Here is a 17,166-nt window from a genome sequence, read left to right as displayed (position 1 = left end):
CATCTGCACTTCAGTAGAACGGAATGTTTTGCCATTCTTCAGGCGCATCATCTAACACAAACAGTCTTTCGTGACTTTCGACTTTGAATTGTCCCATAAGCGCATGCAGTTGAGAACAGTCAAAACGACTTGTAAGTCTAAGGTATCTTATTTTGAAAGTCACGACCGGACGTCGCGTATGTTAGTATATTCCAAGTAGCTTGAAAGCAGTCCGTCCCGCCAGTCAGAGTGAAAGTTGTCTCCACTTGGTAGAGCGGGGATTCGGGACTCGCTAGTTTCCACCGCCGCTGCTGCTTCACACGTTTTCTCCCGGAGAGATGAGGCGGAAAGAGAAGAGGCTCCTGCAGTTCGCCGGGTTGCTCATAGTGGCTCTTCTTCTCCTCCCCAACGTCGGGCTGTGGTCTTTGTACAGGGACCGAGTGTTCGACAACTCGCCCGACACAGTGGACGGTCCGGGCGGCATCCGCCCGATACAGGTAAGGGAAGCTCGGTTACTACTACTGGTGGTCCTCTCATATAATTCTTCTCAAAGTGGAGTCCCGGGACCTTCAGGGAGGATTGAGAACATGCAGGTGCAGCATATTTTTCACAGTGTTCTCCTCGTTTTCTTCTCAATTCAAGCGACTCCTGAGGTGGAGTTGCTTTAGGCTCTGCTCAGGACTCGATTATCTGAAACAAAGAGCACGCTCATAGGCGACCTCATACGTGTGAAAATAGTCCCAACATAAATGTTTTCAGGCATGTTGAGAATGTCTAATAAGGCAGAATGTTCCACCCACCGAATGTACAGTATGTTTGGGGTAGAGAGTCAGGACCATGGAGAGCGACTTGGTACTTTTAGCGCAGCCCAGGTTCAGCACCATGGAGAGCGCCCAGGCTGTTAGATACCCAACTGACGGCAAACGAGGTTTCTCGGTTTTGTATAACTGTAGAGATAAAACATGAAAGTCTAGTTTGTGCAGGGTGCAAGACTGCAAAGAACTGAACAATTGAATTAGTAATTGTGAGATTTCCAGAAGCCCCTGAAGACGGCTATAGAGGCATGAAATTGCAGGCGGTTAGGCGTTCAGATCATTGTTCCGCTGCTCTAAAGTAATTTGTACTGTTAGTTTTGTTTGCCTGTTGCTATTATTCATCTCTGTTACAAACTTGGTGAACTGCTGCCGTTGCGTGTACTGTATTTAGCAAAATCATGTCTGATTTTTATTTTATAAAACCAACCATAAACCGTTTCATGTGTGCTCTTAGTGATGTTACAGTCCTTCATTGTCTGCTTTGTAGCAGTTGCCATGGGGAACAACTAAAGCTGCCACTGTTTTTTTTTTTTTGGGGGGGGGGGGGGGGGGGGGGGTTGCGTTATTGGGTAATGTAAGGATTAATTGATCGTGTAGGAGATGAAATGTCAAGAAAGATTTTCAGATCGTTTTAGTGTTTGGAATGTCAAGAATAATGAAGGATACACTCGCCAAAGGTTGCCAGAACCTAAATTGATGCCTTCAAACTGTTATTAGAATAAGAATAACAATAAGTATAATAGAGTAAAGCAGCAAATCTTAATATATGGAAAGATGCAATTATCATGTTTTTCATACCAGATAATGTTTTCTATTATTTTTGCAATTGATATATTTTCTGTTTATCACTGATCCTTCAATCAATGAGAAATGACAAATTATTATACAAAAGCGTTTTACATCTTATTACCCATAGCTCATCTACAAATCACTGCTGATGTACTTTTTGTCTTTGTCTCTGGTATTTGCAGCCCATTCGATGTGTCCAGCATCTCCCTACAGTAATAAAATGCTTTGATGAAACCACTGATGATAATTATTAGTCTCAGCTGGTCACAACTACAGGATCATTGACATCATACCAAGCTGTTGTCACGTTTCTACTTGTATATATTCACGTTTCTACTGTATGTGTGAGAAGAAAGCCACCCTGAGCTCCAAATCAGATTCACAATCAAAGCATGAAACAACAGTTTCCACTCAAAATTACCTCAAAATCATACAGAGGTGTGCCGTTTCAGTTTGTTTGAGGGATTAAATGCAGAATCAATAGCCTAAAATAAAATGCCAGCTATTATAAGTGGGTAAATTAACATGATTTAGTGCCAGTATGTGATATTACTCCATTTAGTTGCTGATCAACGTAAATGTGACAAACAGCAGCATGTTCAGACATGAGCTGCAATGAAGATTTCCCTCCATGAATTTCTTCTTATTGACGCCTGCACAGATTCCTCACTTTCCTTCCCACTGTTTCAGCAGAACAGATGAGACAAGATGAGTGCAGTGATTATAATTTATTATATGGTCTACAGACTGACTAACTTACTGTCTGGCTAATTTACTGAATGCAAGAGTGGATGACTGGCCCGGAGGACTTTTTGTATTTGAATTTGCATCACTGCATAAGGACTCATGGCTCAATTTTACTGCAACAACTCCTGAAATCCATACTTGGAAAAACCAGAATATCTGAGCAGAGTTGGAATTTCCAACTGAATGTGTATACAGTTAGATTAATCTATTGACATGTTAAGTTCTCCTTTAAAAGAAAAACGCAGATAAGATTTTTGAAGAGGGTTTGTGGAGGACATCCCCTGCTGTCACTGTCAAAATCAGAAATACTTTGGATTTGTTTTGGCTTTTTATTCCATTTTCCAATATGAGGATCCTCAGACGGTTATCACTAACAGCCCCTTTATAGCATAATGTCAAATTTTGTAAACACTGAAATCCATTGCAGTTGGAAAATAGCTCTTAGATGCTTTGTGATGTGGCACAAATTTCATCAACTTCTTGAGAGAACGCTTTGCACAGATTGCCTTTAATATCCCTCATGAGTTCAAAAATATAAAGGCTAATTATGTTACATAATTACAGTATATCTTTATTACTGAGCTGGATTTATTCAGTGCTCATTTGGCAAAACCAGCAGTGTTTCATGCTAAATATTCTGAGTGAGCCGCATTCTCCTGTGTCAAAGTCTGTGGTTTTGTTGACCCATTCAACCACCCAAACTCCTCTCTCTGCAGACTTTGAGGTATAAAACCTGATAAGTTTGATGGCTGGAACTGTAAGAGCAAGACCCAAGTGGCAAAAATGAATCATCCCTTAACTTAATTTAGAGTGACAATTTAATTTGATATTTTTGATGCATGCATTTTCTGTTATGTTTCAAGGGATGAAATAAAACATTTACATTTCAAAATGTGAAATCAACACCAAATTTCTTAATTTACCCACTCATCTTTTCATCCCACCATTGTTGCTTACTTACTTATTCACGTCATGTGGGATGGAAGACAGTAATGGAAAAGATTTATATTTATGACCTGCAAGTTTTTATATCATAAGATGTATGATTGCAGGTTGGCTGAGGTTGTGGTCAGGACAGAATTATATCTATTGATTTAGCATTTAATTACCCTGAACAGCGTGTTTTGGCTGATGTTAGGCATCTAGGATTGTTTGCATTTTCAGGCAGTTCCGTATTAATTTGTGCTGAGTTGCAAAGCTGGATATATTGACATGAAGTAGAAAACTGGTCGTTAAGTTGTAGTGGTAGTTAGTTCCACATGATGTTAATGGCATTGTTTCAGTGTCATGTGAGTACTGAACCCTATCCCAGCATACACTGGGTGAAAAGCAGGGAAACACCCTGGACTGACTGCCAGGTTATTGCAGCACCAACATTTCTCATTTTAACATCTAATATAACACAGAACCTGTTTTACACTGCAGGACTCCTGCTCAAAGCATATATCTCTTCTATTGTTTCTTTCTTGTAAACTTTTAATAGCGAAAGATGAATGGAACACAGGACAAACGAGGAGAAAGGAACAATATGTGTGTCTGTGATCTGTGTTTGAGTGCTCCCAGTGGGCTGTTATGGCTTCACTGAAGTAGATAAAAATCAATACCCTAATCCCATTGAGCCTTTTCCCACATAAGTCTTGTTAGAGACATTTGTAGTGGATATTTTCTTACCCTTGTTGGTTCTGTCTGTGTTGTGGTTCACTTGAAGACGACACAGTGCTTAAACCGTCAGAATAAAATCGCAGAGGATTAAATACAAACAGAATGAGCTGCAGCCTCATTCATATACAATCTACTCTTCCACTGATGTATTAGATAAAATGGAATATAAATGAGCAACATTCATTCATATTGTTTTTTTAAAGATTTGTTTACTCGAGGAGGAGGCCAAGGAGGCTTTTCTTCAGCAGCATCCTTATTTACATGTATTTAATTTCACTTTTTCACAAACAGTTTATCCTGCAGGATTTTAGCTGGAGGAAAATGTGTTTTATGTACAGTAAATGCCTTGCTAAAGGGCAACCTACCTGCATAAAGCTGTCAATGGTTTTTATAGGGACTATTTCTTTAGTAATGCTGAAGATACTGTTGATGCAAGAAAAAAAAGCTGTTCTTGAGTTTTTCAAATGCAGTTTATCAATGATTTGAGCACCAAAAATAAAACTGAATCCAGGTTCATTAAATTGGGATGGCAGAACAAATTCCAGACACAGATTCTGTATTTCAGGGAAAAAAAAAAAAAAAAAAAAAAAAAAAGACAAGGCAATAAATGAGGCAATAAAACTAAATCTACACCATGTGCATGGCTAGATACCACTAGGGGTGAGTGGAAAAATTTCCATTTATCTCTCTGATAGATTGACCCTTTAAAGGGTAATTCTGAATGGTTAGTGATGTCAAAACCAAGTGTTTTCATATATTATTTTGAATTCCCAATTTAATATTAGATTATAAATGTTGGACTTTTACATGTTTTTCCAAAGTGTGAAAAGTTATTTGAAAATACCAGAGTACCATACAGTGTAGACCACCAGTGTGGCTAAATGCCTCCCAGCAGCAGGGTGAAAACTCTTTGCGTTAACTCAGTTGATCTGCTCCTCGTAACCATACTGAGCATTGATTCTTGCAGTAGAAGGAAGGAGCAACCTGTCCCCCCGCCTCAGCAAAACACAGCACGACTTGGGCCCCACAAAGCAGGATAAGTCCGCTTTAGATCAGGAGGTGTACAGTATGTAAGGATGCTGGGAGGAGGATTATGTGAGCCAGTGAGATGATGATGTAAGTCACATCTGTCCTTTTGTAGCCTCATGTTGAACGGAGCCAAGCTCAGAGGCTACAAGGAGAGACAAGTCACTCATCTGTAGTCTGAATTCTGCTGACAGAGACTTTCATTCACACAGAGGGAGAGAGAGGACTGCAGGGCTGCCACTGCTGCTACCGGTCATGTGACTGAGAGTTTCATTTGTAGTTCTAAAACCACAGCTGTGACAGAGAGATACAGTTTGGCCACTGGTGGCAGTGGAACAAGTTGTAAACACAACTCTGAAACATTATCACCTTATAAAGTTGATATGACAAATGTATTAGAAATGTATTTCAATGGTTTATTTACACATCAAGCAGACACAGAATAACACTAGCATTCATGTAGAGTCATGATGTTGTCCACCTGAGGGATATAAGTCAAATTTTCACTCTTTTTTTAGCTCTATTTTGCTCTCCACCAGGGAGGGATATATCTGGCTCTTTAGCTGCTAGCTGATAATCATCTCTGTCTGTTTTGTGCTGGGCAGGTTGTACCAATATCAAACAATCTTACCATTTTAACTTCACATAGTATTAATGGAACAATCTATGCAGAGTTGCCAGGTTTGTGTGTTTTCTTTCATCATAAAGTTTATTTATTAGCCTCATCTCAATATCACTGGCACTTCACTTAAAGGTTAACTTTGGTATTTTTCAACTTGGACCTTATTTTCCCATCTTTTTGCGTCTAAGTGACTAACGGGGACAATAATTTTTGAAATTGGTCCAGTATTCAGTGAGAGTGCTGTAGCATAGTTCCTTTTAATACACATGGAGGTAAAAATGTCAATTTTTCTAACATGGAGGTAAAAATGGTCCCTATTTCTCAGCTTCATCTAAAAGTTTAGTGTATTACTGAAGCTTTGGAGCTGGTTTTGCCGAGCAGTCAGGGGCTGATAGCTGCGCCTGTCTGTCAGCTTCACCTCTAGCTGGGATGGGACAAGAAGCTTCTCTTTGAGCTGGCAGCACCCTGGCTCAGCACTTAATGGCCACCATACAGTATTTCTGTGTTGTTATTCCCTTGCCTTCCTCTCCCTCAGACATGATAATAAGGAGCTTATTTGAACAGCTCAGATGGGTTTGGACTGGAGCCAGCAGAGGCTGTGATTCCAGCAGTGCCAACACAGCTGTAAATTACCACTGAACCTCCTAGCCGGTCTATCACACTATGCTTGTAGCTAGAAATGTGCTGTTGTCTGTTACTTTATTTACAAAATCTTGTGCAAGCGTCCTTAAAACTTTTTCTCTCTTTAAGATTTTAAGTGTTGGGTTCCAAAATTCTCAACAAACAACAACAACAAAAGATGTATTTTGTCACTTACCCCTTACACCACTTACTACCCCTGGTTATGCAGATATTTTTGGTTGTATGTGCTGAAGTTTTGAGATATATATCTCTCAAATGTCTGTTGTTACATTACACTCACGTGGCACTTCCATCCAAAGTGACTAACAATAAATGTATTCAAACGATGTAGGAGAGAGTTAGACATCACCCAAAATTGTTCAGTGCTACAGTACTAGTTGTTTTACCTTTCTTTCAAGAAGTGAGACATAAGTAAGTGCTAGCAAGCTTGAGATGTAATCTGAAATAGTGTTTTTTAGCCTGCGGCGGAAGATGGGCAATGACTCTGCTATCCTGACTTCAGTGGGCAGTTCATTCCACCACTGTGGAGCCTTCACCAAGATGAGCAACCACAGGGTTGTCTGAGTGATTGGACAGCTAAATGTCCAGAGGCAGAGGAGTATAGGGTTTGACCATCGCTTGGAGCAAGGGAAGAGCAGTTCCCTCCACTGCCCTGTGGGCCAACACTACAGTTTTACTGGATGCGAGCAGCAACAGGGAGCCAGTGTAGTGAACAGAGAAGAGCATTGGTGCTTTATATGGTGCCTTGGCATCCACTCAGAGATGTCATCCAGGCGAGCATTGATGGGCGTCAGGGAAAGGGAAATAGTGAATCTTGTTTGTCATCTTCAAAATAGTGGGAAAATCAACAGCAAAGTATAATCCACACTGACCTCACCATAAGCAGTTTTCATATAGGGACTATTTCTCTGGAGGAAAGTAGTCCTAATGAAAACTTCATCATGACAAGAAGCAGACAGGAAAGCAAATAAAGGATGTGGACAGGATTGTCAGAATCAGCAGCTGCAGTATCCTTCATAGTCTAAAATAGAGTCGCATATTGTTCAATAAATTTGAACTCTTTAGTGGGATCTGTGCATGACAGCAGTAGCAGGAGTGCAACACATGAAGCACTGAGTTTAATCATTGAGTTTTATGGTTATTAATTATGGCAAGAAAGGAATCTTCAAAGCAGTCAGGTCCTTATTATAAGTCCTCATTGTATGTACTTAACAGGCTTTTAAAAACAAAACAAGCAGTTAGCAGTAGTGTATGAATATATATCAAAGTTTTCAGTAGCAGTAATATGAGCAAAATTCAGGTATCTGCATGTTTCCAAGCTGTATCCACCAACAATAACCTTTAAGCTGTTTGGGAGACTCTGCTGTTTGCAAAAGATAGCAGGACTGCTTAAAGCTGGAGGTGTGTGTGTGCGTGTATAGATATGCAAAGTTTGCCCTCCTTAGTGTTAGTGAAGTCCTCTCTCTATGTTTGTGCACTATGTATTTGCCCTCTATACTTTCTTGTCAGGTTTGTTTGCTTACCATGTGTGTATGTGCATGCAGACCTGATCAGCTACACAGTCTGGAAGCTGAAAAGAGTAGAGTAGAGTGTGGCAGAGCAAGAGAGAGAGTCTGGAAATAGAAAAAAGTATGTTGACACCCTAAAATTACACCCATATGTGATTTTTGAACGTGTGATTCCAAAACAATGGGCATTAATCTGCTGTTGTAACAGTCTTTGCTCTTCTGGGAAGGCTCTCAACAAGAGTTTGAAACCTGGCTGCAGGGATTGGCTCTCAATCAGCCACAATAGCATTAATGAGGTTGTATGCTGATGATGGGTGATAAGGTTTGCACTTAGTGTCCCAGTTCATCCAGTTCAGTATGGGGTTGAGACCGGGGCTCTGTGCAGGCCACTCAAGTTCTTCCACCCAAAACTGAGAAAACCATTTCTTTATGGACATGGCTTTGTGCATGGGAGCATTGTCATGTTGAAACGGGAAATGGTCTTTCCCAAACTGTTGACACAAAGTTGGAAGAACACTATTGTCTAAAATATCATTGGATGTTGTAGCATGAAAAGTTTGGAACTAATCGGTCTGGGCCAAACCAAGAAAAAACAGCCTCAAAACCAAACGCATGTGCACAGTGTGTCCAGTTGATCATTATTGAAAATATTGGCCCATTTTTCTGTTGTGCTTACAGACACGACTGAAGTAAGTAAAACCTTTAACACCATCAACTAACATGAATAACTTGAGAGTGTTCACCTCTGTATTGTAAGACAATGTCAAGTTATTTGAGAGTGACAGCAGGTTTTTATCCTGTGGTTTAGTGGTTGGATGACCCTTTTGTTGAAGTTTGGATTAACATTTAAAGGAAAAAAAGAAACTAAACTATCATTAACAGGTTAAATCACAATGGGCCCCTCGCTGAATTATCTTATTAGACCAATATTAAACCACTGACACATAAAATAGTCTCTTATAAATAATTATCCCTGCAGTTTTGTGGCTTTTCATCTTTATTTTCAACTTTTGCTAAACATTTTGTATCAGCCAATGCAAACGTACAAATTGTACAAACAACATAAGTCGACTATTTATCCATCCATTAGTTCAACCCGAAGAACAACCAAACAGAACTTTCTTTCTTTGTCCCTCACCTTCTCTTCTACCTGGCTGTTTCACAGTTAGTTCACTTCTGTTGATATCAAGTAGTGTTTGAATAGAAAAATGGTCTTGATGTTGAAGTGAGATGTTTTATTTTATTTTTATATTCATTTTTGTAAAAGAAATTAAACCAAGCTTCTCCCTTGTCATGATTGACAGGCTGAGATGTGACTTGACATTTTCTGGAAAGTTAAACCTTTCTCTGGAAGTGCTGCACTTCAAAAAAAAAAGCTGCTTTCCATTACTCTCTGTGCATATAAGAAAAAGTTAAAAAACAACAACAACCCCCCCCCCAAAAAAAAACCAGAACATAATTGCATGTAAACACATCCATTTGCAAAATCCAGTCCTCAACACAGTGCTCTCATGTCCCTAACTTCATCCTTCATCTTTAGTTTGATTTAATAGCTGATATCAAAAAAAGGAGCGAAACCCTTCATCTGGATTCATGTTATCTGGTCATTTCATGGAAACAGCAGGTGGTTCAAACACTTTGTAAGGCCAGTGTTTGTATCACAATCCATCAATATCTAAGGATAAACCACAGGAGGCGGAGAGTGCTGGCCTCTCTCTCGTCCTCTTGCCTGCTCTCTCTTTCTCAGTGAGACTCTCGATAATGACTTCTTCTGGGAGATGGACTGTGCTGTGGTCTCACTGAGTTCCTCTTTGAGGGGGGTTTGGAGTGCCTCGCTGCAGGGTTCTCTGCCTTGAGGTCCTCTGCTTTAAGCTCAAGTCTGGCTCAGACAAGATAGTGAATGGGAGCTTAAAGAGATTTGCATGTGAATCGCAACAGGACTACTCAACCCAAAAGAATGTTTCTACGTGCTGTTTCAGTGCTTCATCGAAAGTACTCTGAGTGGTAAGTGAAAACAGATACACCTTATGTTATTTTTAATTTTATTTACTACACAACAGCAAAGCATTTTTAGCCAGTGTTGTAACCTGTGAATAGATAGTCAGGACTTTCATATCTCTCTGCCCCACTGAACTGAAGTAGGAATAGGTCAGTTACTCTCACAGAAGCTGGTTGTTCTTAGAAGAGGGAAGGGTTGTGAGTTGTGAGTGTCCAGTGCAGATTTACTAGTCTGTGAAGTGGCTCAAGCTGGAGGAGGAGGTGCAGAGGGGTGAGGTGGAACAGGAAAGACAGGTAATTGTACCTCTGGGGGTCAAGGTGGATCTGTCTGTGATCTGACAGAAGAGGAATGGGGAATAAACAGAACAGAAAGCTTCCTCTTCTCATTCAGAGCTACTGTCGGCTCTCAGCAGGAGGAAAGGAAACAGAAAAGATAGGTATTGACCCAAGGTGGTCTGATTCATCCTCCTCAGAGAATGAATGGGCCATTCTGTTCTTATCAGAATTACTGTTCTGCTGGTAATACAAGCTTTTCCTCCGTACCAAACAAAGGCAGTCCAATAGAAGTTTTCTGTCTATCTGTTCAGAACAACAGATTTGAAAGCAGCTAAAAATGAACAAAGCACCACCAGCTCACAAGTTGGTGCTAGAAACGAGAAAGAAATGACGCCTCGCAAAACAGCAACACCATTTGATGGTATTGATTTTGAGCCATTCAGCTGCTATCGGAAGATACCATAAAGCTCAGTAATGTTCAAATTTCCCACTGTCTAACTTGTTTTTATCTAGTAATTGTCGTTCCACCGTGTCACAACTTCATTCAAATTTGCATCAGTGTATAGGGTTGCAACTAATGATTATTTTCATCATCAATTAATTGTTTCATCCATAAAAAATTCACATCACATTTTTTCCACAGTCTGACATCTTCAAATGTTTTCTCCAACCAACAGTCCAAAACCCAAAAATATTCTGTTTACAATGATATAAAAAAGCAGCAAATTCTCACAAAGGAGAAGCTGCAACCGCTTTGAAAATGACTGAAGTGACTATTTAATTATCAAAATAGTTGCCAGTTAATTTTCTCAGTAGTCACTCGACTAATCGCTGAACGTGCAATAAATTGCTGAAATGTGCAATAAATTGCTGAAATGTGCAATACTGGTGCAATAATATTTTCCTGGTTTTATAAGCTGTAGTGATTTTTATTGATGTCATTGGTCTCATTGTGTTCTTTTTTTCTGTTTGTTTGTTTTTGTATGAATGATGTAAGGTATCTATGTGAGTATATTTGGGAGATAAATTTTGTGATGCAGCAACACTAAGCCTAAGAAAAATTTCCGTAAGGAGACAGTTAAGTATATCTTATCTTATCTTGCAATGAGCAACAACTTGAAGTTGCTGAACCATGATGTAAAATTGATGGCAGAGCTAAACACAATTAACTGATAAACAAGAGACAACTTTGCTAATATTAGATCCTTACCTCTAGTGCGACAAGAAATTTTAAGTTTTCCCTTGGTGGCACCAGAGGAGAAAACATGCTGTTCCCTGATTCCAAAGTGTTTATCCTCCAAGGAGCACAAATGTCCTCGGAATATTGCACATTTCCTTATAGTAGTACAACAGAAAGGATCTTGAACTAAAAAACTAATAAATTTGTAACGCTGGTAATCACAGGATAAACAAGGATATGATACTATCTAAATACATTACATGATACCAATACTGTATCACATCAAAGATTATTCTATGATACATAATATATTGGAAGACATTCAGCTTACATATATCTGTGTAACTGCTGAGAAAAAAAAATACAGTATCTCTGAAATGGCAAAATGTTATTTAAACTGTAATTTGGCTATTCAATGTCCATTCGGTGTGTTTTTTCTGTCCCACCCAGGACTTTGAGCAAATAGAAATGATGGATGGGAGTGTGGTTGGTGCTGGTGGGATGGTCTGGGTGACACCAAAATTTAAACTGAATCCATGTCATGGTATTCCTCTGTTCAGATTGTGAAGCATGTTATGTACAATCGCCCTAAAAACAAATTTCCAAAATTAAAATATCTGCAATTTGTCATGAACTAGAGGCTCAGACAAATGGATATTTAATCTGTTGGTGGCACGAGATGAAACTTCAAGGGATCAACAAAGTCTTTTGGATTTATTTCTGGAGACAATGAATGGCTGTAGAAAATTCAATGGAAATCCATCCAAAAATTGCCAAGATGTTTCACTCTGACCAAAATGTTGGACCAATACACCAACTTTTCCATCTCACAAGTGTAGATAAAAAAAATATATTCTATATATTCATAAGAAATCCACAGTGGATGCCTACATTTAGCATGCATTCATCCTGAGGATTAAATGTAACTCAGGCATTATTATTGTCACACCTGACCCATACAAGAAAACTGTGTGTAAAGTCAAGCAGCTCAGATGAAAGCAACACTCACATTTTCTAGTCAAATCTCTGGAGGCAGGGACAGCAGTAGCTTATACTGTCAACACCAGTGAATACTGTGCTGCTGTTTCACAAATGAGAATACAAATTTTGCACAGTGTAATATATGAATGCTTTCTGCCAAAAAAAAAAAAAAAAAAAAAAAACTCTAATCATTAGTTTAAATATTTATTGTAAATTGTTGACACGGCACTTAGGTTCTACTCTTGGGGCTCCTCAATGCAGTAATACAGCATACTTGAATACATAGAGATAGGCAAATAACAAACAAAGAGCAATACAAATAGGGGATGGGATTTATTTAGAAAAGACCTACATGGTGCTTTCAAACTGAGAAGACACAAAGCATTTGGAGGCTGGGATGCAACCACAACCACCATGAGTGATAAAAGATCAGCATTCCAGCCTCTTGTGTTTAACTTGATCTCTTTAAAGTTTCCTGTTGTGCTCTGATGGAAAGTTTTGGAGGTACAAGTTAGACCTCAGAGGTCACTGGCATTTTGTTCTGATTTTTCTGTCATTTATTTCTCAGGAGAAATGTTTCTCCCTTGTGTCATAATACAGCCGCTGAAGAATGAAGCCACTGCCACAAAGCATGATGAGGTAACTCTTTGCTGAAAAGGTGACGCCTCAGAGGTTAGCGTGGCATTTCCAGTCATTGTGGTGTGGTTTTCATTGCTTTGGCACTGCTGAGGACCTTTTCAAGTTTGGTCAGGTGCGACGTGTAAGACATTTTCAGAAACCAGGGAGATTGCACAAAATGGTTAGCAGATATGTCAAGAATATAAAGTAATGTAGAACAATAAAGGGTAAAATAGAATCAAGAGGTACAATGTGAATCTTCCATGTCCCTGTAGTGCAACTAACCATTCGAGAAGGGTCCAACTTTCTTACAGTTACTGTTGCTATGCCTGTCAAGCTTTCTGTTGTAGAATGACACATATGGAGTTTACATTGATAAACTGTCAGAATTACCACTAAAACAATTAGTAATCTTTGAAGTAATGGGTTACTGATTTTACTCAGAAATACACAACAAAAGCAGGGTTCTGAATTGTAGTTGATGTCAATTTTGTCAGCTGAAATGGTAACTGTCAGTGGCTGATTTGATCAGCTCTAGAAATCTAATAAAGCTAGTTTGTTGAAAAAGCTTTCTCTGGGTAGCTTTAATGTTTCAAGTTTAAAAGGAGATATGTCCTTGATGGTTGTGTACATCGTATGCTAAAAGACTGAGGCTAAAGCTGTAACCTCAGCGGTTGATGATCCATGTAAAAGACATAGTAAGAAGCATTGTTGTTCTGTTATTTCAGGGTAGGAAGTCAGTCCCAGTATGATAGTACAATTAAAATATTATTTCATTCTAACATAACCCTTTTTAGGAATTTGCTATAGAAAAACATACTTGGACAGCAGCAGAGGTTAGATTTTTGCTTTATTGTTTGTTTTTCAAAAAATATGTTTCACTGATATAAGAGAAAAGGCTTTCAGGGTGAGAACTAACCAGTGTGTTTGGGGAAAAAAAACAAAAAACATTATCTCAGGTAACAGGTTTTTGCTATGGCTGCTGGTGTGTGGACATCTGCAAATCCAAGCAGGACAGAGTCACCAATGTTAGCCCTGTGACTGGGCTTTTTGTAACATAACCTGTATCCTCACATAACAATTTGGTTAGGTCATGATATGCCCCTTGTCTGAAGGCATAATGTGGGTTACTACTGTAGGTAGAATGTAGGAAGCAAGTTAGCAAGTCATGCTAATGTTTGCTACGCATGTTACAGCAAATAGATACACTGTATTATCCATTTCTTGGACTTTTGGATTTTTGGTCTTGGAAAACAAAAACCCTTTTTGACAGACCTGCCGTGCCTGGTTATGTTTTTTCTGTCTGTGTCCATGGTGCTTAAAGAATCAAGTTTTTATTGGGTTTTGGCATTCTGTCACTTTCTTTCTAATGTGCACACACACACACACATACACACACACACACACACACACACACACACACACACACACACAAATCCGTACTGAAACTTCAAAGTGGAACTCATTCATATTGTTTATCCTCACCTAGGGACAGAGCAAACATTAGATGAATAGATGAATAGACCATTAAAAGACTACATGAAAGTTAATTAGTGATCACTCATGCAGGTGAAATTGGCCGCTACCCCCCCCCTCTCTCCCTCTCTTACTCTCTCACTCTGCTGTACACTGAATGTTTTGCTCAATAAAAATAAGAATTTCCATTCCAGCCTGTCACTTATCAGACACAATGTTTTGTAATTAATGGTTGAACAGCTGATGGAGATAAAACATGGGCTGCATGGCTTGTGGTGTAGCTCATATGATGCCCTATTAGCTTGTTTATGCTGAACCAAGAGTATTGTTGGAGCAGAAAAGGGCCCTGAGCAGACATTTGTTTGTGGCAGCATGAAGCCTCGTCCCCATGATGCTGGCCATTAGAAAGGTAGCAGCAGAGCACACAGCAGGGATGCAAAAAGAGCAACACAGAGTAGAATAAAGAAGGCTGTGTTTACTGTTTTTTAAGTACAATGTGAAAGCCACTTACACCAGCTTTTATGAGGTGGGTATTGGTGATGTGGTTGATAATACACAATACACCCCAAAGCAGTGTAGATTCACTCCCTTATTGAAAACCTTCTCCCCCGCCTTGCCAGTTGAATTATCTCTTTTTCAAGTGTTGGAGTGAATGAAAAAGGGTCAGGTAACCCTGGGGGTTTTGTTTAGTGAGGTAGCAGCAGGTGAGGAGCTGTGAGACGAAGATAAATGTTGGTTAGGTTTGCTGAAAGGTTTTCTTGTATCTTTTGAACAATAGATTGACTCCCTGATTTCAGGATTTCAGTATGTTTGGAATTAACTTCTAGATGTTATGTTGTGATTAATACCTTTGCAATCTTCATCCCAGCCTGGGTTGAATGGAGGTCAGATGCTGCTTGGCTTTGGTGAGGCAGTGATTCTGTTATTGAAGGGAATTTATTTTAATGTAATTGATGTTTAAAGCTGCATTCAATGTGCAGTGGGTTTATTGGAGCTCGTTTGCAGAAAAAAGTGGTGTTTCATTTGTTGAATTGGACATTGCATAATTAATTGCATTAATTATGTAATGCAATTGTGGTGTTTAGCGGTAAAGAGAACAGAATATATTTGCAAACTGGAGTGATTGGTAATGGGATGGGATCAATTTATAACATCTGTCTAGTATGAATTGGTCCAATGGAGACATCTTTTTTTTCCACAGAGTTTTTAATGTTGACATAATGTGTTGTTATTGCACAGATAGAATCTATCCTGACCTACTCAGTGATTTCTTTGTATGTGAACTAATAATGTGCAACAAAGGAAGAAAATAAGCAACACCGTCAAGGTAGCAAGTAAATCATGGTGAGCAGCAGCTTTTCTTTTCAAATGTCTTTAGCCAACAAATCACACTGACAACCTCTGCTTGATGAGGTTTGACATTGTCTTGATTTTTCTTTATTTAATGTGCAATGAATGTACTCATTTCAAAGATAGCATAGTTTGCCTCTTGGTTCCCAGCACAGCCTAGCACTTTATCTCATCCCTATTCCTATCTGTGGCGTTTTTATGGATTTTATTCATGTATTCAGATTGGAGCGAGTCATTTATCCTCTTTTATTGTTTAATATTGTCTTTTTTAAGCTGCTTTGCTGTGATAATAAAGAGAAGAACTGATGAACAGTATTTTCCCACTTGACCCACAGTAAGAACCACTGTTTACTTACAATAAGTTGCTGTATTGCATTCATGTCTGTTGACCTCACTGTGGGTGTAGAAATTCATCTCTGGCTCTTGTGCGATGGATTTTTCCTTGTATGACTGTTGAACTTGGGTGCAAAAAGGCAACTCAAGAAAGAACCTCTAGCTTTTTACAGCAGAAAGTATCACAACTGCACTAATTTCATCTCTGATGGTTAAATGTCTCTGTGTGGCTTTTTATCTCCTTAACAAGAATGCAGCAGGGATCATATAATGTGTTGTGGGTAGTTTGCTTGTTGAAGTTACATTGAGCTGTCTTTTTAATTGAGTGGTTGTTCACTCACCTGTTGATGTTGATGTGTGATTAGTGAATGAGTGCACGAGGTCTGGCTGCTTGCTTCTGACAGTTTCTTTAGTTCGTTTTTAAACTGAGCCGTATATTGAGTAATAAGCTTAAAGTAACTAGAATAACAAGTGTTAACTAGTGGTGTAACTGATTGTAGTTGATCCGTGATCCATACAGATCGCCCCCCACGGTTCGGCAGGCATATGAACTGTGGATTATTTGCAAAATTTAATGTCTCATTTAAGACAAAGTAAACAAACTGCTGTAAGTACAAGTCATGGACAGACAGCGTGTCGCTAACAGGGATTTTGAAGAGCAACGAACAAACCAGCATCTAACGGGTCGATGTGACATTTGAGTTATGTTTACCTGCTGTTTAATGTGCTGCAGCTGAGCAGCTTATTAGCATCTAGCTGCTAACTGACGTTAGCGGTGAATGTTTGTTATCATCAAGTTTTGATGATGTGGACAGAGGCTGTTTCATTCACTGTTTAAAAGAGGAAGGTATCATGCCTCATATTTCCGTGACTCAAATCCATGATACGATCCGAACCGTGAGTTTTGTGTTCATGTTAACATGTGTGTTAACATGTCACCTTTGTAGACTATATTTTGTATGTCGTGCACATAGATCAGAGTGCGTAAGTCATGTATTTGATACATGCATTAATACTTTCTGATGTGAACCTGCACTTTTAGATCTGTGAATGTTTTTAGTGTTCAATCTTTCTAGTATTCAGCACTGATCTGTTCCTGTATCACATTATAAGCTTTGTGCTACTTTATATATTTCTGTATACTAAGAAAATATATAGGAAACA

The 17,166-nt window shown here is 39.1% G+C and overlaps 1 protein-coding gene across 1 annotated transcript in view; it reads left to right on the top strand.

Moving 5' to 3' along the window:
• The first annotated feature begins 215 nt into the window (after nt 1-215).
• The window catches only part of LOC137196303 (polypeptide N-acetylgalactosaminyltransferase 10-like), a 30,861-nt gene continuing 13,910 nt past the window's right edge, over nt 216-17,166 (top strand). The window contains exon 1 of the mRNA XM_067609172.1: nt 216-476. Coding sequence (XP_067465273.1) covers nt 318-476 — 159 coding nt within the window. The 5' untranslated portion in view covers nt 216-317. The remainder of the gene's footprint in view (nt 477-17,166) is intronic.

This window comes from Thunnus thynnus, chromosome 13 (assembly GCF_963924715.1).
Source record: "Thunnus thynnus chromosome 13, fThuThy2.1, whole genome shotgun sequence".
Taxonomy (NCBI): domain Eukaryota; kingdom Metazoa; phylum Chordata; class Actinopteri; order Scombriformes; family Scombridae; genus Thunnus; species Thunnus thynnus.
The sequence above is the reverse complement of the archived record's forward strand: the minus strand, read 5'-3'. Positions and strand labels throughout refer to the sequence as shown.